This window comes from Ranitomeya variabilis, chromosome 3 (genome assembly GCF_051348905.1).
Source record: "Ranitomeya variabilis isolate aRanVar5 chromosome 3, aRanVar5.hap1, whole genome shotgun sequence".
NCBI classification, from domain to species: domain Eukaryota; kingdom Metazoa; phylum Chordata; class Amphibia; order Anura; family Dendrobatidae; genus Ranitomeya; species Ranitomeya variabilis.
The window spans coordinates 710,109,760-710,131,336 of record NC_135234.1 but is presented as its reverse complement, the minus strand read 5'-3'; the positions used below and the strand labels follow the sequence as shown (position 1 = coordinate 710,131,336).

The 21,577-nt window shown below is 42.6% G+C and overlaps 1 protein-coding gene across 6 annotated transcripts in view; it reads right to left on the bottom strand.

Moving 5' to 3' along the window:
* Positions 1–21,577, bottom strand: part of KATNAL1 (katanin catalytic subunit A1 like 1) — a 136,749-nt gene that overhangs the window by 106,435 nt on the left and 8,737 nt on the right. For 2 of the 6 annotated variants that reach the window (XR_013224070.1, XM_077298271.1), the window contains exons 2-4: positions 5,005–5,084; positions 4,098–4,269; positions 1,204–1,364 (exon numbers count right to left, since the gene is read on the bottom strand). Coding sequence is in view for 5 of the 6 variants with exons in the window: in XM_077298271.1 (XP_077154386.1) it covers positions 1,204–1,364; positions 4,098–4,269; positions 5,005–5,006 (335 nt within the window). In the remaining variant the exon portion in view is untranslated. Of the gene's footprint in view, positions 1–1,203; positions 1,365–1,974; positions 2,070–4,097; positions 4,270–4,933; positions 5,085–21,577 lie in introns of those variants that run through there. The other 4 variants (XM_077298272.1, XM_077298273.1, XM_077298274.1 and 1 more) reach the window with 3 other exon arrangements.

The following is a 21,577-nucleotide window of genomic DNA, read 5'->3' as shown; positions in this document are numbered from 1 at the left end:
AAGGATTCTTCAGTCATCCACCACTGTTGTTTTTTGTCATCCAGGCCTTTTTGAGTTCCCGAGTTCAACCGCATGATCTTTTTTTTTTTTTTTTCAGAATTGTACCAAACTATTGATTTGGCCACTTAAAACATTTTCTTCTCTCTCTCTCTCTTGGATTTCTTTCTTTTTTTTTTTTTCAGCCTATTAATGATCTGTTCCCATAGAATGTAAGTCCGCAAGGACAGGGTCCTCTCCCCTCTGTACCAGTGTGTCACTGTAAACCTGTTTACTGTAAATGATATCTATAACTCTGTATGTAACCCCTTTCTCATGTACAGCACCATGGAATTAATGGTGCTATATAAATAAATAATAATAATAATAATAATAATAATAATAATAATCTGTTTCTCTTCTATTCAGGACTCCTTTGACCGCATCTCGTAGGTTCACAGCAACATCTGCTAAATGCAACTGCCACATCTGGAATAAGCTCCAGACCTTTTGCTTGTTTAATGTGAACCTGTCAGCACCAGGTATCATTTTAATCAGTATAAAAGCGTCAACCTGACAGTCTGTAGCTTACTGAGCACAATCCTGCTGACAGGCTCACTTTAACTGATGATGGATTAACAAATGAAAAGGCAATGCAGCCAATAAAAGAGAATTTGAGATAATTGTCCAATTACTTTTGGTTCCTTAAAAAAAAAAAAAAAAAAAAAAAAAAAAAGAGGCAGCTACATATTAAAGAGCTGTATTTCCTAAAGCCTTACTCTAATTAGGATGTTAATACCCTCAAATTAAAGCTGCGAGTCTGCACTTTAGGCCCATATTTATAACATAACTGTATCTTGAATATGTTTTGGTAAACCGCTAAAATGCCACATTATTGGAATCAAAGAAACAATCAATGCTATAAAACAAAATAAATAACATTCACATAATCTGCATGGTGGGGTCTGTAATAAAATAATGCCAAAAAATCCTTTTCTTTTATTATTTATATCGTCCACACAACAAACAAAATAAAAAATTAAACATAAAACAAGAACATAAACAGAAAATTCACCTTTGTGAGGACATAGCAAATAAAATGATTTGATAAAAAGTTACCTTGCAGGCGACTGTCACCAAGACTGGAAGGTTAAATGCAGCTCTGCAGATGTCATTTTAAACTCGGATTTTCCACACGTACTAAAAGCGACACCATTATATACACACCTGTGCTCTGCTGGAACAGGAGGCGGCCATACCGCTGGGTCCTTCACTGGTTCATCTTGTAAAGCGACGGGAAAGTCGGCAGGCTTTTCAATTTTGAAGGATTCCAGGGTACTTACAATAGTCTTTACTTGCTCATATTCTTCTACCAGATCCTGGCACACCTGCAGCAGTAAGGAAACACAATGCAGAAAACCTGCTGGATTATAGTGATCATTAATACACGCGCTATGTTCCCTACATACCGACCGGATGAATAAGGCACCTGTCCGACACTTCGTAAAGGCCAACATCACAGCAAGATGTCATGATGCAGATTACTAGATTAGAACCCAATGTTATAATCACAGGATCTATATATAAAGGTTATAATATACAGTGGATAGGAAAAGTCTATTTAAAGCAAATCTGTCAGAAGGAGCAACCTTTCGAAGCCGTCTATATGGGCATGCTGGTCGTAGGAAGCTGAATAAAGTGATATCCAAGATCGGATGTGTTATTCCAGAGAAATCCACATTTTTATCAATTTGTAAATAAGCTGTTGAGATCTATGGGCCAGATACTATGTCCGGCCCATAGATCTTAACAGCTCATTTACATATTAAGGAATCACAAATATCAAGGTATCATGTTATTCAGCTTCCTATGACCTACATGCCCATATAGATGGCTTGGGGGGGATGATTCTACTAACATATTGTCTGCCATGAACCTTTACTGCCCTAAATCTGTGAATTTATAGTTTACTGTTAGTGTGTTAATATTCTCACCTACCGCAGCCTTCTCCGGGATCCAGCACCGTTCTGCTCCTCTTCTCAGTGACATCACAGCTCTTCTGACTCCTCAGGTCACACTATGCTCTGTGTGACCCTGAAGTGACTTTTACAATGTAAGTCAGAACAAGGCTCCATAGACTTTACACTGTAAAATAGACTTCCAGCTGCCGAATAGAGTGATCCGGAGGAGAGTGAAGAGCGGTGATGTCACTGAGAAGAGGAGCAGAACCGTGCTGGGTCCCAGAGAAGGATGCAGTAGGCGAGTATATTAACACATTGCCAGTTGACAGTACACTATATACATATAGACAGGTTTAAGGAACAAAAAAAATTTAATAGGAGGGATTCTTTAAAGGGAAAGTGTCGCTTTTTTTGTATTAAAAATGATTGTTTTAATAAACAATTATTTTTAATACAAAATACAAATTTTACCTTTAATATTTTTTTTATTATTAATTATTTTTGCAGCCACTGGGCACCGCTATTTTGCTTTGCAGGAGTGTAAGAGTCCCAGCACGACACTTACACTCTGCAAATCCGGCTGCCCTGGGCATAGGAGACAGCGGTTGGATGCAGACCCTATACTTTGCATTGAGCTGCTCCCTGCTGTGATCTGGGCACGCCCCCTGGGCGTGATCGGCGCCATTTTTCTGAAGCCCACAGTGTATTCTGTGAGCTCCAGTTTCCCCCTATAATCGCAGGAACCGTGTGGTTATAGGAGGAGGCCAAGGATGGGAAGGAGAAAGGAGCAGTGAAGCAGTGAAGTAAGTTGTGGTGGCGGCGGCGGGGGAAGAGGTAATCTAATCCCATTTAGTGATGACGAGTATACTCGTTGCTCGGGTGATCTCCGACTATTTGTAACTGCTCGCAATTTAGTTTTTGTTGACACAGCTGCATGATTTACGGCTGCTAGCCATCCTGAGTACATGTGGGGGTTGCCTGGTTGCTAGAGAATCCCCACATGTATTCAAGCTGTCTATCAGCTGTAAATCATGCAGCTGAGGCAACGAAAACTAAATCTCCGAGCACTAACAAATACTCGGAGATCACCTGAGCAAAAAGGTATACTCGCTCATCACTAATCCTATCCTGTGTGATACTGACTGCTGAGATGTGTATCTAATCATCCCATGTGTGATACTGTGCTGAGATGTGTATCTAATCGTATCCTATGTGATACTGACGGAGCTGTGTATCTAATACTGTCCTGTGTGATACTGTCTGCTGAGACTCATGTGCAGCATCTGAAATAACGAATAGTGGAAGCCTGTGCTAGCATTTCTTCTGCGGTGTTGCTATCTGTGTCTAGAGTGGGAGAAGAGGGCTGCATTGACAATCCAACACAATAGGCAGCACTTTGAACACATTTTATAAGTGGTCATAAACATATAAATAACTCATGAAAAAATAAAGGTACGTTAAAACCAAGCACACCATTGTTTTTCTTGTGAAATTCTCAATAAGTTTGATGTGTCACATGATCCTCTTCCCATTGGAAAAAAATAAAGTTGGATCCAAAATGGCCAACTTCAAAATGGCCACCATGGTCACCACCCATCTTGAAAGGTTTCCTCCCCTCCCATATACTATTATGCCACAAACAGTAAGTTAATATCAACAACCACTCCCATTTTATTTAGGTGTATCCATATAAATTGCCCACCCTGTAGTATAATGCACATAAAGAATAATGCACAGAACATAAATGGACAAGGAGCATTACACTTCTGCTATGGAGCCTCATGACTTCTACATATGCCCCCTAGTGAGTTTAATGGTTTATTTTTTCTGTACATTGAGAAACGCACACACACACGAAAAATGAATGCTCTTCATCAGTGTCATAACTAGAATCTGATTGACACCGATGCAAGATGTGAATCTGCCCCCCCATATACATAACATTTTCACTCAGGATGGGGGGCCACAGTTCAAACCTTGCACTGGCGCCCATCAGACTCTAGTTGCAACACTGATGCAGAGCATTTTTCATTTTATCAGAAGAATCGAATTCTAATAATATAAACGAGCAGCAAGTCTTACTGCAAAATGGGTATAATTACAGGGTTGGGGAACTCCACAGCATAGAGAGCAGAAGAATAACATACAAGTAGCACTCACTTGCTGCAACTTGACCTTAACCACTGGATCCCTAATGTTCTGGAAGTGTTTCTGAATTTGTTGAATTACTCCCTGGTAATAAACCATGGATGAATCATAATTTCCAAGAAGGGCGTATTCTCGGCCTTTTTTAGCATTATCACACATCTCAGCCAAATTCATTTTGGTAAACCTACGGGGGGGGGGGGGGGGGGGAAGAAAACAATACATATACATTAAATAGACAGATATACATAAAATAATACATTAAAGGGAATCAATCAGCAAGATCAATACACCTAAGCCTATATGTGCATTTATGTAATGGAAAGTTAAAGGGGTGGTCCGGCGCCTAAAATGTATTTTCTAAATATCTATCTTTACACCCTAACCATGTATGTCATTTCCTTTATTACACAATACTCCAACTACCTAATCCTAAATGTGTGGTTCTTTTTTACTGCACTTTGAGACTTTTCGTTTGAGATGAGTCCCACACAGGACGTCACAGAAGACTGGGGCTGCACTAACGCCCCACAACATCTATCACCCCTCCTGGAACAGGATGTCACCAGGGGACAGCGCTGCAGTTACTTACTAGTGTCTTGCATCACCGCCCCCCTCAGAAGACACACAGGATTTTGGATGATGGACACTGTAGATGTGAGCGCAGCGCCAGCACCCTGCTTTTATCTCGAACACCACCTAGTGTCACTCACTGCTTCTAGCATGGTCCTCAAACGAATCATCATCGGGGGGCAGTGATAGAAGCAATGAGCGAAACCCTTGCTGCCCTCTGATAACGATTCATTTGAGTGTGTTGCTAGAAGTTGTTGGACTTCACTCATGTCACTCACTGTTTCTATCTCTGTCCCCGTCTACATCTTCTATGGCGGCGACAGAAGCAGAGTGCCAGAGCTGCACTTACATCTCCCAGTGTCCATCACATCTTTAGAGAGGGTGGTGATGTAAGAAACTAGTAACTGCAGCGCTGCCCCCTGATGACTCCTATCAAAAAAAGTAAAAAAAAAAAAAGAGTCACAGGAAGTTTAGAGATTAACTAGATAGGGAGAAGCGTAGGGTATTGTGAAATAAAGCAAATTAAAAAAGTAGTTAGGGTGTAAGGTTAGGTGCCAGGCCAAGCCTTTGAAAAATGATACCTTGATATCTATGATGTGAGATCTTATTCCTGAGAAATTCATGTTTTTCTTAATATGTAAATGAGCTGTTAAGATCTATGGGCTGGACAAAGATCTCCCAAAATCTTCCTTCAGAGCTTATTTTGAATAAAAAGTGGCATTACCAATGTGAGACAAGTAGATCAGAAGAGCTGATTGTCAGTCATTACATGTCTCACATTGGTAGCGCCCCCTTTTCATTTAAAATAAGCTCAGAGAGCAGATTCTCTGGGAGATCTATGTCCAGCCCATAGATCTTAACAGCTCATTTACATGTAAAGAAAAATATACATTTCTCTGGAATAAGACAATGGATCACAGAAATCAAGGTATCATGTTATTCAACTTCCTATGACCTACATGCCTATATAGACAACTTAGGGGTTTTGTCCTACTGACAGATTCACTTTAAATAATAAACCAAAGAGACAAGTATGAATGACAAAGCCTAGTGTACCAATATACTAAGACATCAAATATGGAAACACATGAGATAATCGGCCCGTTCCATGGGTTTTACTAATGAAATAACTGCATTTTACATTTTTTCTCTCCAAGCGAAACTCACATTTTTAGAGGAAAGCTTATGTACTTTCTACTATTCACCTCACTGCTAACCTGCATCCTTATTTGTCACTATTTATTGGTGAGATTCCAGAATCCACATTTTCAAAATGACCCAGAACTTACAACTTCCAATTTCATAAATCCGGGAGGATTCTGATAAACTCAAAAGCCAGACAGAGCCATGGACAGAGGTGCGGCTCTGATGGGGAAAAAAGGAATTTTTTTTTGCTTCATCCTGGAAATCCCTTTAAAACATCAGCTTCACCTGCAGCACTTTTTGTACATTATCTTCTGCAGATAAATTACAATAGCCACAATCTCACACCTGCAGCGGAGAATTAAAATTTAATTTTTCTGTATTTATAATGAGTTTTCTATGAGGTTTTTTTAATCTGCCAACTTGCTGCTCAACCTCATTGTCAATGTCAATGGGGAAGGGGGTGGAGGGGTTATTACAAAGTTAAAAAAAAAAAAAAAAAAAAAAAGCAAAAAAAAAAAAATTGCCAGAATGGACATACTGCATTTGTAAAAAAAAAATATAGGTATATATAAAAAATAACTGCTAAGAGAAAATGTAAAAAAAAAAAAAAATAAAAAAAAAAATCACTGTCTGAAATTTTAGAAATTTCATTAACTTTGCTGGTCCTGTTATTTTGTTTCCACTCGAAGGAAACAGATGAAAAAAATAGTATGTCCCGTTGCTGTGTTTTTCCTGCAATTTTTTTTTTTTTTTTTGCACCAAAATATGCAAAAGTAATCTGCAATTGTTCTTGGTTTTTTTTTTAGGAGTCTTCCCTTGATTTAATGCATTTGGGTGCAAACACTCAGCGATTCCACGCTTAAAAATGCAACTGGGATTTTACATTTGTTATTTCCGAGTTCTCATAGACGTTTATAAAAAATAAAAAAAACACAAAAAATAATGAACGATTTTGCAGAGCATTTAAACACACAATGAGCAAGAGTTTTCATGAAATTATTCACTTTGCTTGAACTGATAAATGCAAGAGATTATTAAAAAAAAAAAAAAAAAAAAAAAAAAAAAAGCTGTATTCACACAATATTGGGCCTGGCCTTACAGGAGGTTGCCTTTTCTTATAAAAAAAAAAAAAAAAAAATTAAGGATCCTCTTGAGATAATCTGATCCTACAGCGTCCTTGGGACTTCAGCAATCAGCGTTAATCTATTCCCTCTGGCTGTAATTCCCTGCAGTGACACCAACTGCAGAAATAATCATTATGTACTGACTATTCAGATTAACGCTGGTGTAAAAAAAAAAAATCAAAAAAAAAAAAATCAGAAGCCGACTTGCTTTTTGCAGCCGCGGTACCTTGTGACTCACCATGACCCCACTCACTTGCATTAGGGCTCATTCACAGCTCTAATCTATTGGGCTGTGCACATGTTCAATTTTTGTCCCTCAGGCCGAGTGGTCCAAGGAAAATACCGGAGACATGTCCAATTTTGATCCGAGAGTCGAAGTTGGCAACGCAAATGAATGAGTCAGTGAAAAAAAAAAAATAATCAGACAGCACTCGGATGACATTTTCACAGACTGTCAGAATGAAGGAGGAGAAACTTTTTTTTAATTTCTTTACGTACAAGAAAAACGGATGACCCTTGGACTATACACACTGACCATACTCTGATAATAGTAACCAGTCCGTGGGGAAAAAAAAAAATAAAAAAATAAAAAAAATCAGACAGGCGTATGAGCCCTCTAGTGAGATGCAGCAGCGGCATACAGCAATCTGGCCACGTGACCTGCGGCCATGTAGTCCTAGCCTAATGGTCTATCCAAGTATTGCACAGATGGGCTAATTTTTAGACAAACTGCAGTATTTCCATGTAAAAAATGGAGAAGTTTAGTCACCGATACATTTGTTGTATAACACTTGCCAAGCATATGGGGCTGAAATGCTTCATGTATCAGTGAAAAATGTTCTCTTTTTTTAAATATCAGAAGTTAGGGCGGAGGTTTGTCCTAAAATTGGCTCCTGGGTTCGAGCCTGCTCCTCCATGCACTATAAAATGAAGAAGGTCTTCTCCATGTGGGGACTGCACAGCAGAGATCTCCTTGTGTTGAGTGAAGTACACACTTTGTAGCCACGTAGATAAAAATCGTGAACAGGAGGCTCCTACCCCTTCTATTAAAGTATAACCATACATACATGAAAAAGAACACTATATCTGGCCATTAGAGGATTTGTACCCTGCATTTTCACCAGTTTCTCTCAATTTTCAATCCATCGAGAGCTGGTGTGAGGATACATACTGTTGTGAACGGTCTCATGCACCGCACAGCACACAGAGATACCTGCTTTACATTTCTTATAAATCACACAAAGACAAGCAACAGCAACATGGAGGATATTACACAATAGTGCTGAGCTATCTGAATGTGAATCAGCTCTGGAGGGAGAATAAAGAAATGTGCTCAGCATGATCTTTCTATGCCTCCCTCTGCCTGTTTCCTCTTCCTGCTCCTCATTCTTCCACCCCTGCCCTCTCCATAAAGCGTAATAGGTTGTGAGCCTGCAGTTTGTATTCTCTGACCAAGAAATATTTGAGCTGCAGAATCAATAGTAAAAAGATATACTGTTAAAGCGAGACCGCTACGACATCACTGGTGATTGTCGCAGGGCATTATGGGAGCATTGCGAGGAGCTGGAAGGCAGCGGGGGACGCCAGAAGGCGAGAATATCACAATATTTTATTTTATTTAATTTTATTTTTTTTAACAGGTATATGGTTCCCAGGGCCTGGAGGAGTCTCCTCTCCTCCACCCTGGGTACAAACCGCACATGATCCGCTTACTTGCCGCATGGTGGGCATAGCCCCATGCAGAAAGAAAAGAGGATCAATGCATTCCTATGTGTGCGGAATCCCCGTGATTCCGCACAAAGAATGAACATGCTGCATTTTTTTCCGGAATGAGATTCCGCTGCGGGAAAAAAACACAGCATGAGCACAAAAAATGGGGAATGCATTAAAAATGATGGGATGCTTATGTAAGCGTTTTTTAGGCGGAAAATTGCTGAAAAAAAGCTAAAAAAAAACCGCTAAAAATCCTGAACATGTGCACATAGCCTTAAAGGAAACAAACCCTTTGGTTCAAAGTCAACCTTCTGCTGGGTCTGACCTTAGAATTTTGCAAGATTTGTTCCATTAGTCATATACTAGACTTTATTTTGTAATGTCTTTAGCTCACTTCATTCAGATTAGGTAACGATTGAAAAAAGTCTGAAAAATGCAACCTGAAAATAAAAGAATATGACAGTGCTAGAAAACATCCTCCTCGACCCCTTGCTACTACTCCGCACCTAGGAAAACTATATTTATTCTTCTCTCTGATAGTTGATTGCAGAGGACAAAAAAAAAAAAGGAAATGCGCAATCATGTGAGCTCAAGCCCCAAGGTTACTGATGTAATGTGCAGAAATGATACTGCCTGGACTAAATATCACGTTGGTATAAAAATGTATATCAAGATGAATGAATATACCTTGTTTAACCCCTTGACGACATGCGCCATACATGTACAGCGCAATTCGTATCCCTCCCTTTGATGTGGGCTCCGGCGCTAAGCACACATCTTTCCCGGCACATGTCAGCTATTTTGAACAGCTGACATGTGCCCGCAACAAACGCGGGTGGAATCGCGAGCCACCCATGCCTGTTAACTCGTTAAATGCCGCTGTCAATCTCTGACAGCGGCATTTAATGTGATCCCACCCATCGGTGACCCTGTCACATGATCACGAGTCACCCATGGGTTGGCATGACAACCAGAGGTCTCCAGCCAGACCTCTATGGTTGCCATAGTCAGATTGCTATTTGTGCCGCCCGGCGGTCGATGCTCATAGCAAGTGAGCATTTCTGCTACACACAGGCAATCTGATCATCGCCTGTGTAGCGCACAGGCAACTGGACAACTGCAGCTTCTAGTCTCCCATGGAGACTATTGAAACATGCAAAAAGTAAAAAAAAAAAAATTATATATCATAATATCATATTTATGAAAGATAAAGTAGACAGCACCGCCAGTACATCTGAGTAATGGTGCGTGACACCCGTGGTTGCAATAGAAGCCTGCCTCCGGATCCCGGGTGCTTAAGCCAAAATGTCTGAGATGCATACTATGTCCATAGAAGAAAGAAGGCAATAGCACTCACCGATCCTAAAATGGGTAATCCTTTATTCAAGCACTTTAAAAACCTTCACGGCTCGGGGGTGTGCTGAGAGAAGAGTGTGCAGGTACCGACAACGGCCGTTCCGCGCCAGATATGGCGCTTCTACGGGTCAGGGTTATATATATATATATATATATATATATATATATATATATATATATATATATATATATATATATATATATATATATACACATACATACTGTAAGAATCATGTCGGTCTGGTAGTCGGGGGCAGGTATATCTCGCCCAGGTATTTGTCCTATGTGAATTAGGCCGCTCAGTATTTTCAGGATAATGATGGGTTAATGAGTGCGGGAATAAAGGATGACCAGCTGAGGGTTTCCAGGGTCAGCCTGGGGCACACAGATTGCCTGACTGTGTGAGACAAACGTGAGTGAGAGCTGTGCTCAAGGACTGTGTGTTGTTAGCTGGGAGGGAGAAGCCCCCCCAGTTGTTGAGATAGCAACGTATCTGTTAGTTAGTGCCGGACAGGCTAGGATTTATTTTTATGCTTTGTTTTTCCTATGTTACTTTCTCGTTAATAAACCTGACCTAAAGTCAGCTTGCTAAAGAAACCTGCTGTACGCCTCAGATTCAATGCACAAACCACGTGACCTTTGACCCCAGCAAAGGCGATCCCGGAGTGTTTTGTCACAATACATATCATCAGACCAGAGAATTTTATTTCTCATAGTCTGGGAGTCATTCATGTGTTTTTTAGCAAACTCTATGCAGGCTTTCATATGTCTTGTACTGAGGAGAGGCTTCCGTCGGGCCACTCTGCCATAAAGGCCTGACTGGTGGAGGGCTGCAGTGATTGTTGACTTTGTAGAACTATCTAGGGCAGCACGGTGGCTCAGTGGACAGCACTGCAGCCTTGCAGCGCTGGAGTCCTGGGTTCTAATCCCACCTTGGACAACATCTGCAAGGAGTTTGTATGTTCTCCCTGTGTTTGCGTGGGTTTCCTCCGGGTACTCCGGTTTCCTCCCACATTCCAAAGACATACTGATAGGGAATTTAGATTGTGAGCCCCATTGGGGACAGTGATAATGTGTGCCAAACTGTAAAGCGCTGTGGAATATGTTAGCGCTATATAAAGATTATCTCCCTACTGCATCTCTGGAGCTCAGCCACAGTGACCTTGAGGTTCTTCTTTACCTCTCTCACCAAGGCTCTTCTCCGACGAGTGCTCAGTTTGGCTGGACAGCCATGTCTAGGGAGACTTCTGATGTTCCCAAACGTCTTCCATTTAAGGATTATGGAGGCCACTATGCTCTTTGTAACCTTCAGTACTGCAGAAATTATTTTGTAACCTTGGCACAGTTCTGTCTCTGAGCTCCTTGGCCAATTCCTTTGACCTCATGATTCTCATTTGGTCCGACATGCACTGTGAGCTGTGAGGTCTTATATAGACAGATCCAAATCAAGTCCTATCAGCTTAATTCAACACAGCTGGACGCCAATGAAGTAGTAGAACCATCTCAAGGAGGATCACAAGGAAATGGACAGCATGTGACTTAAATACGAGCGTCTGAGCAAAGGGTCTGAATACTTATCACCATGTGATATTTTGGTTTTTCTTTTTTATTAAATTTGTAAAAAATTACTACATTTCTGTTTTATTCATTCAAGATGGGGTGCAGAGTGTACATTAATGAGAAAAAAAAATAACTTTTTTTAATTTACCAAAAGGCTGCAATGAAACAAACAAAGAGTGAAAAATTTTAAGGGGTCTGAATACTTTCCATACCCACTGTATTTATTTACAGCACAGGAGCCAGCTGATGAATACTCTTATCAGCCGCTCCTGCTCTGGCTGTTATCGGCAGCAGGCGTGGGATGATGGGAGCAGTAGTACCATCAGCTGACTCCAGTGTCAGGAGGTAACCTTTATACCTCTGATCACAGCTCAGTGTGGCTCTTTGACAGGTGGGGATGATTTCACCGCCAATCAGAAGCGGTGATTGTCGTGCTGTCATGCATATGACAGTGCAAACAACACCCGGTGTTCGGGTAGCCGAACCTGAACAGTAACACGGACTGGAGAAGTCAGTGTTCGGTGTCTGTGCCCGAACAGTAGGTGTTTGGTACAGACACTGAACTTAGCTGTTCGGATTCGCCTATCTCTAGATAAGAATCAATGTTTCCTGTATGATAAATTTTATATAAAAGCACAACTGAAAGAATTTTTTAAAAAGAAATGTAAAGTGTAATTTAAGAAGAACTGCCAAAAATGTGATGTACTGTATATACTCGTGTATAAGCTGAGATTTTCAGCACATTTTTTTGTGCTGAAAATGTCCCCCTCGGCTTATACATGAGTCATTGTCCATAAAGCTGGCGGGGGAGTGGTGGAGCAGTGGCAGGAGCCGGCTAACAGTAGACATCATACTGAAAGGGTAAAAATACGGAGGTTTCATTCTCTTCTTTAAGTGACTGATGTCAATGGAAAGGTGATCCATGCAATGTAATAAAAGGAACAGGAAAGTATTATATGATGAAAAGATCATTATAAATCCTCAGATATGCTTCTGGTAAAAGTACAGCATTACCTCTCACTCTCCTATACAGAGGAACAGATCTGCAGATTGCAGATGATGACCGACGAGAACCGGGCTGAAATCACAACGTTTTATGAAGCAATTTCGTACAATTTGAGTTGTGCAGTTCCTCCTGACTACACAGATATGCCTTAGGTGGTGGAAAACTACTGATTGAGTGCATGGCAGGGCTTGAAAGGGAAGGAGCGCCAATTGAATTCTGGGGCACAATTTTGGCTGGAACGGATTGCAGATGCGATGCCACATTTGAAGAGCCCCTGACATGCCAAAACAGCAGAAAACCCCATTTTGGAAACTACAGATCTTGAGGAATTAATCTAGGTGTGTAGCGAGCATTTTAACCCTCAAGCGATTTACAGAATTGTATAACATTGCGCTGAATCAATTAAAAATTACAATTTTTTTCAATAAATGTTACTTTGGCCTCAAGTTTTCAATTTTCAAAAAGGATAATAAGAGAACAAGGTATGTTACACAATTTTTCCTGAGTATGGTTGAAAACTACTTTATAGGCAAAGTGAAAAACTCAGTAAGGAAGAAGCTCCAAACTCTGGTGCACAATTTGCTGGAACGGCTTGAGGGTGCCATGTCACATTTGCAAAGCCCCTGAGGTCTCAGAACAGCAGAACCCCCCATAAGTGACCTCATTTTACAAACTACACCTCTCCATTAATTCATCTAGGTGTGCATTGATCATTTTGAGACCAGAGGTGTGTCACAGAATGCCAAAGGGTCAGTGAAGAAAAAACAGTAATTAGACTTACTGGTAATTGTATTTCCAGGAATCCATCCTGACAGCACACTGGAGGACGTCCTTCTTAGCCATGATGGGACAGGAAACACGAGAGGTTAAAAGGACCCTCCCCCTACCACCCTTCAGTGTTTTTCCAAAGTAACACATCTGGATGGATGCAAAAACAAGTTTTATTACAACAAGATAATCAATCATACAAATGTTACATCACATAAGTATAAAGATCAAACCATAGGGAGGGAACTAACAGTGCTGTCAGGATGGATTCCTGGAAATACAATTACCAGTAAGTCTAATTACTGTTTTCCAGGTCACCACCTGACAGCACACTGGAGAAATACCAAAGGAGAATGGTATTCAGGGTGGGACCACTGCTTGAAGTACCTTCCTACCAAAAGCCAACTGAGGCGAAACTACATCTAGTTTATAGTGTTTAGAAAAGGTACTAAGATTAGACCATGATGCAGCTCTACAGATCTGGTCTGCCGTAGCCCCCCCTTTCTCCGCCCATGATGTGGCCATGGCCCTAGATGAGTGGGCTTTAAGATTAACCGGGGAATTTAGACCTTTAGCTTTGTAGGCTAAATCAATTGTAGATTTTATCCACCGTGCGATAGTCGCTTTAGACGCTTTTTTCCCCTTATTTGAACCCCTGAACTGAACAAACAAGTTATTGTCCTGTCTCCAGGGTCTAGATAGATCAAGGTACCTGAGTACTGATTCCCTTACATCAAGGTTATGAAAAAATCTTTCTTTTTGATTTTTAGGGAATTGGCAAAAAGACGGTAAAACAATCTCCTGATTCATATTAGTATCAGAAACGACCTTAGGGAGAAAGGCCGGATCAAGCTTTAGTACTATTTTATCATCGAAGATCTGTAAATACGGGTTCTGTACCGAAAGAGCCTGTAGTTCCCCCAACCTTTTTGCCGATGTGATCGCAACTAAAAACGCGGTTTTAAGAGAGAGTTTGTTGATGTCTATGTCTCCCGATATATCCCAGGACTGATCACAGAGAAAATTCAGGACCAGATTAAGATCCCACGGTGGGACTGATTTCCTAATAAATGGCCTTAGCCTCTGGACTGCTCTAGAGAATCGACTAATCCAGGGGTGAGTAGATAAAGAAAAATCAAAAAATACACTTAGGGCCGCTATCTGGACTCTTAATGTACTTGGTCTAAGACCTTTCTGAAATCCTGACTGCAAGAAGTCAAGAATTTTTGGGATATCTGGATGGTCAGTATCAACTGTCATCTTCCCACAGAATCCACAGAATGTTTTCCATATTTTTGTGTAGATGGCAGATGTCACCGGCTTCCTGCTGGCTTGAAGGGTAGAAATGACGTCATCTGAAAGACCTTTTGCCCTCAAGACCTTCCGTTCAGGATCCAGGCTGCCAACTGAAGCGCTCCTGGGTTCTGGTGTAGAACTGGACCTTGTAGAAGAAGATCCTCTCTGTCTGGTAACCGGAAGGGATCTTCCACTGATAATCTCTTTAGCATTGGAAACCAACTTCGTTTCGGCCAGTGAGGAGCTATGAGGATGACTTTGGCCCCGTCCTCGCAGATTTTCCTGAGTGCTCTTGGAATCAATGCCAGAGGTGGAAACGCATACAGAAGACCGTCGTTCCAAGGCTGTGACAGGGCATCGATCGCAGCTGGGCTTTCCCAGGGGTTTAGGGAGTAAAAGGTCTTGACTTTTGCGTTTTGCTTTGTAGCAAATAGATCCACAGCCGGCTTCCCCCAACGATGACAAAGATCCCTGAATACTTCGTCGTTTAGTTCCCACTCTGTAGGGGATACACTTTTCCTGCTCAGGAAATCCGCCAACTGGTTCTTGGATCCCTCCAGATGTACCGCCGAGATTGACCGCACCGACTTCTCTGCCCACTTGAAGATCTGTTCTGCTAGATCTTGCAATGCCAGATGTCTTGGGCCCCCCTGGTGTCGAAGGAAGGCTACGGTCGTCGTATTGTCCGAGAAGATCTTTACATGCTTGTTCTTCAGCAAATGTTGTGCCGCCGTTAAGACCTTCCAAACCGCATGCAACTCTCTGTGGTTTGATGACTTCTTGCTGTCCTTTCTTTCCCAGCGACCTTGGAAATATCTTCCCAGGACATGACCTCCCCAACCTTCCTGACTTGCGTCTGTCGTGACTGACACACTCGGAGTTTGGAGCCATGGTACTCCCAGCCGGAGATTTTTGGAGAGAGTCCACCATACCAGGGACCTCTTGATCTGAAAAGAAAGATTTAGTCTTTGATTTAGAGAATTTTGCGTTCTGTTCCAGCTCTTCAGAACTCCCTGCTGAAGCTGTCGGGAATGAAACTGACTCCATCTCACGCAAGGGATACAGGCCGTCATTAGCCCCAGTATTATCATCCCGTCTCTGATCGTATTTCGGCCTCGGGAGAAAAGATGGACCTTTTTTACTATACCCTTTAGCCTGTCTTCCGGAAGGTAGGACATTCTTGTTTCCGAGTCGAGCATGACTCCTAGGAATTTTATTCTGGATTTTGGTATTAGATCTGACTTCTCCCAGTTTATGATCCATCCGAGACTCTCTAGAGTGGATATGAGGAACTGACAGTTGATCCTGAGCTGGTTTACTGACTCTGCCGCTACCAAAAAGTCGTCTAGGTAAGGGATTACCAACAAATCCTGATTTCTCAGATATGCGACTACCTCTACCATAAGTTTTGTAAAAACTCTGGGAGCCGACGCCAGGCCGAAGGGGAGACAGCGAAACTGAAAGTGATAGATTTTCCCTTCCATGTTTACCGCGAACCGCAGGAACTTTTGGTGGTTTAAGTAAATGGGAACATGGTAATATGCACTCTTTAGGTCCAGAGTGCACATCACCATACCCTTTCCCAACAGAGGAATGGTAGACCGAATCGACTCCATTTTGAACCTTTTGTATACCACCCAGTTGTTTAGGTGCTTCAGATTTATAATTGTTCTCGACTCTCCTGATGGTTTTGTTATCGAGAAGAGATTCGAGTAATGACCTCTGTACTCTTCTTGAGAGGGGACCGGAACAATTGCTGCCATTTTTAGGAGGTCCTGTATATCCGACCACATGGGGGACGATGATTTTAGATGTGTACTGGACACCAGAAATCTTTCGGGCGGAAGGGAGGAAAATTCGATTTTGTACCCCTGGGACACCACTTGTAACACCCAAGGACTCGTTGTTATTTCCCTCCAACCTTCTAGGAATCCGGCTAGACGACCCCCTACTCTGATGGCGTCATTTTCTATGGTAGCTGGACCTCGGACCTGAGTAACTCGAGTCCTTGGTTTTGGGTCTACTATCTCCCCCTTTCTGGTAGCTCCATCTACCTTGCTTCCCTTTACCCCTGTAATCCTGTTTCTGATTATAGCGGGGTCTCCGAAAGGGCTGGAATTTTTTAGGCTTTTCTTCGGGGAACCCCTTTTTTACATCTGCGGCTTTCTCTAAGATATCGTCGAGGACTGGTCCGAAGACCCTGCCCCCAGAGAAGGGTATGGAACATAATTTATTTTTGGAGTGCATATCACCCGACCAGCTTTTGAGCCAGATAGCTCTTCTGGCTGCATTAGAGAGAGATTGCCCTCTAGCCGCAAATCTAACAGTCTCTGCGGACGCGTCTGCTAAAAAGGTGGTTGCCAATTTCAACAGAGGCAGAGATTTCAGGATAGTATCTCTAGGAGTTTTGGCTATTAATTGATCCTGAAGATCATTTAGCCACAGGTCCATGGAGCGAGCCACTGATGTTGCTGCAATATTAGCTCCGATAACCGCCGAAGAACTTTCCCAGGCCCGTTTCAAAAGTCCATCTGCCTTTCTGTCCATGGGCTCTTTTAAGTTGGAAGAGTCCTCAAAGGGGATTGAGGTTCTTTTGGACACTTTCGCCAATGGAATGTCTATTTTAGGAACATCGACCCATTCTTTAACATCCTCCGGGTCAAACGGCAAGCGGAGTCGGAAATCTTTAGGAATAGTCAATCTCTTCTCCGCCTCCTCCCATTCATCCAAAATCATGGATCTAATATGGGAATTTACAGGAAACACCATCGCAGTTTGTGAGCGCAGGCCACCAAACATTTCATCTTGAACCGAACAAGATGGTTGTGGATCCTCAATCTGCATAGTATGCCGTACAGCTTCCAACAGTTCTCCTGTGTCTGCTGCGGAGAATAAGTATTTCCTCCCTCTCTCTGGAGGGTCTCTGCTCTCCTCTTCCTCTATATCCGATACCGCAGATAACGAGTCTCCTGAAGAGTAATCGACCCTCTGCCTTTTGCTCGGTCTCTCTGAAGGTGAGGCTTGCGGTAGTACCAGACTTGATACCGAAGCCTGGACCTCCTCTCTTATCATGGCTCTCATATTTGACATAAGAGAAGCCTGCTCCTCTCCTATGATTTTGCAGGTGCATGCTTCACATAGGGGTTTCTGCCAGGTATCTTTCAGCTTGGCTGCACAAATAGGGCACTTCTTGCTTTTGCCAGGTTTCTTTAACGGTTTTTCAGGTAATGAGGCAGCCTATAGAAAATAACAAACTCTAGGATAATGCCCTTTTTTTTTTTTTTTTTTTTTTTTTTTAAGATATCCATAACAAAGAGCCCTGCTCTACTTACTAGCGCTGTGGACTCCTGCCCCTCTGCTCTAGCTGCGTCCTCCATGTTACTGCACTGGAGATCGCTTACTGCCCCTGCACATACCTTTATACTTCTGTTCCTCTTTTCATCTGTACAGCGCTCCCGCGCTCACTACCGCCTGCAGAGACGCCGCCCGCCCCCCTCAGCCGCAAACCGGAAGTGACGCGCGGCCGGAAAGAGAGGATGGTGCAGCGAGGGTTTCCATCCCCATGCCGGCCGCATGGAGACGCCGACATCAGCAGAGGCCGCCGCTGGGATTCGCATGCACCAGGGGGCGTGACGGAAGGATCGAGAGCCCCCGGCAGGGGGAAGCGATCCTCATACCAGGAGCAGCGCTACACTGGTAGGCAGAGGGACCCTCGGTCGGGTGTCGGCCAGCGGGCGCCTTATGGAGGGAAGGGTGAGGCAAAGCCCCCCCGATCCACATCCCCCCGCACAGAACGGTAGCTTCCTCTCGCCGTTCCTATCCATAATGGGACAGGAAAAACACTGAAGGGTGGTAGGGGGAGGGTCCTTTTAACCTCTCGTGTTTCCTGTCCCATCATGGCTAAGAAGGACGTCCTCCAGTGTGCTGTCAGGTGGTGACCTGGAAAATAATTTATAGCCACAAATTTTCATTTTTGACACCAGGTTTTACATTTTCACAACAGGAAATAAGTAAAATGGCACCAAAATTTGACACCCAATTTCAGCTGAACATAGCAATACCCCATGTGTGGCTGTACAGCACTGGTTAGCCACAAGGCGAGACTCGGGACGGTCGGAGCGCTACTGGACTCTAGGTGAACAAATTATCGTACAATTGTATGCAAACTCCATACACAGAGCCCCTAAGTGTCAGTAGAGCCGAAAACCCCCTCAAGTAAGCCCATTTTGGAAATTACACCCCTCTAGGAATAGGTTTTTGCCAGAAACAAGCAGCAGTGAATGTTGCTGAGTAAAAATTGCAGATATGCCAGAGTACTGCCCATACATTGTGCCCAGCTCGTTCTTCTGGACACAAGGACCCCATAAGTTAAGCATGCTTTCACCGCTGCAGAAATCGCAAACGTGGATGCCAAGTGCGGTTTTGACACATTGTGGGGGAATTTGGATTTGGGAGTGCAGAATTCGCTGGATTCCCTTTGAGGGAGGGGGGGGGGGGGGGGGGGTGAGAAGCCATCTTTATATTCCAGACCCTTGTTACTAGTTTTGTGGAAGCTCACTAAATTTCCATTTACAGAAGAAGGACCTGAGTGAGGACTTTTTTTTAGAATGGAGTTGAAGCTTTTATTGGGAACATTTTACATAACATTTGGGATCAAATTTATCTTGTGCTCTACTCTGAGCACTTACATCAAGGTTTCCATCTAAATTTCAGAATGACATGATTCAGATGAAGCCCCTGAGGGATCCATTCACTACAATGAGGCAGCAGTGTTACCCTGGACTTTGTCTGGTCTCTGTTCAGTGGTGTCCTTTTCAGAGGTGCACAACACTGTCCGACAGCACTTTTAGGCATGTTTAAAAAGACGGACCCCGCCAGATCGTAGGCCAGATGGCATCCATAGTGCCTCCATCTGCCTCATTAGTTGGAATTTTCTGCCAGGGGTTCTGTCTAAATCAGAGGTGTCAAACTGCATTCCTCGAGGGCCGCAAACCATGAGTGTTTTCAAGATTTCCTTAGCATTCCACAAGGTGCTGGAATCATTCTGTGCAGGTGATTAAATTATCAACTGTCAGCTAACATAGAAAAAACTCAGAAAAAATACATACAATGAGATACGGCCTTCCCAAAACCCTGTCTGATGACAAATGCACACTTAGCAGGATGCAGCAGGCCTCCACTGATAAAGGCTAGGAGCGGCACAAGTGCAGACTACTTGATAAAAACAACCACCCCCACCCTCCAAACATTGCAGGGGTTGTCTGCCTAGTAGAAAAAATGCACATTGATATAACTCACATAGGACGCCAGTCACACTGATAAGCGTGGTGCACAGTGTCTGGTATGCAACCTATTAATGACACCCCTTGTATTAACAGGCGGGCTTGCCCAGCACTATAATATGCAGCACACAGTGACAGACGCCCCAGAAAAACCTAACCAACATAGAGACCTGGCCACATCCTGCAAAAAAGGATATGATATAGTGCAAAAAAAATGCATGCATATGATAAACACATACACTATATGAGGTATTGGTTTAATATTTTGGCCAAAATAAAGTAAGCCCGCAACCCAACGTCAAGGGTCCTCATAATATTGCGGGTCCTACCACTAATATAATAAAACAGCTAACATAGAAAAAACTCAGAAAAAATACATACAATGAGATATGGCCTTCCCAAAACCCTGTCTGATGACAAATGCACACTTAGCAGGATGCAGCAGGCCTCCACTGATAAAGGCTAGGAGCGGCACAAGTGCAGACTACTTGATAAAAACAAATTATCACCTGTGCAATACAAGGAAATCCTGAAAACATGACCTGTTTGCGGCCCTCGAGGAATGCAGTTTGACACCTCTGTGCTATAGACGTGACGTCAGTGCTACAGACAATAACAGACACCGGGAGCAGTGGTGGAGACGCAGCACTGGATTCAGGGTGGAAAGATAAAGGGTAATGTTTCTTAAAACAAGCTGTGGATGGAGTTTTTCAAAACCTGAAAAGCCTTTAGAGTTGGCTTCTTTGACCCGCTTAGTATCAGAGTAGGAAATAGCATAACTGTGGAGAGGGGCAACCGAGGCACGTGGTGGGGGCACCAACAAGCAACTGTGCAATAAGAAAAGGATAGGGCAGCGGACTGGGTGAAGGAAACTGTAGCTATGGCCCTGTAGGTCTGTGTTAACACATCACTGAAAATCCAGAAGAAGCATTATTCATGGCTACTCTAAATGATGAGAATCACAAGGGCAAGCAGTTGAACAAAAGAGACAAGGCTGAAAAAACGAAATACGATTTTCTGTATCATCCTTATATGATGTGCTGAGTTTTCTTAAGAGGTAAAAGATACAAAGCACGAGGCAAATAGCTCACTTGGTCCTTACAAGAATAAGTACTTAATAAATCCTCCTTTTAAGTGCACCTCTTACATTTGTTTCAACGTGCTTTTCCCCCCCTACACTTCTCCAATTAGATGACGTGTCTTTGTATAAGATGTGTAGGTGTCCAACATGAAAGGGTAAAAATACGGAGGTTTCATTCTCTTCTTTAAGTGACTGATGTCAATGGAAAGGTGATCGATGTGATATAATAAAAGGAACAGGAAAACTGTATTATATGATGAAAAGATCATTATAAATCCTCAGATACGCCTCTGGTAAAAGTACATCATTACCTCTCACTCTCCTATACCGAGGAACAGATCTGCAGATTGCAGCTGACGACCGACGAGAACCGGGCTGAAATCACAACGTTTTATGAAGCAGTTTCGTACAATTTGAGTTGTGCAATTTTCTTGTTCTGGACAGTCGAAAATAACAAATAAATTGCCCTACTGTGGAATCAGAGTCAAATTTACCTATGGACTGCAACAATTGCCAACAGTGACAAATCACTCCAAAGTTGACGAATAACGCCAAAGCCAACTGGGGAAACTCTTCTTTACCCCTCAATA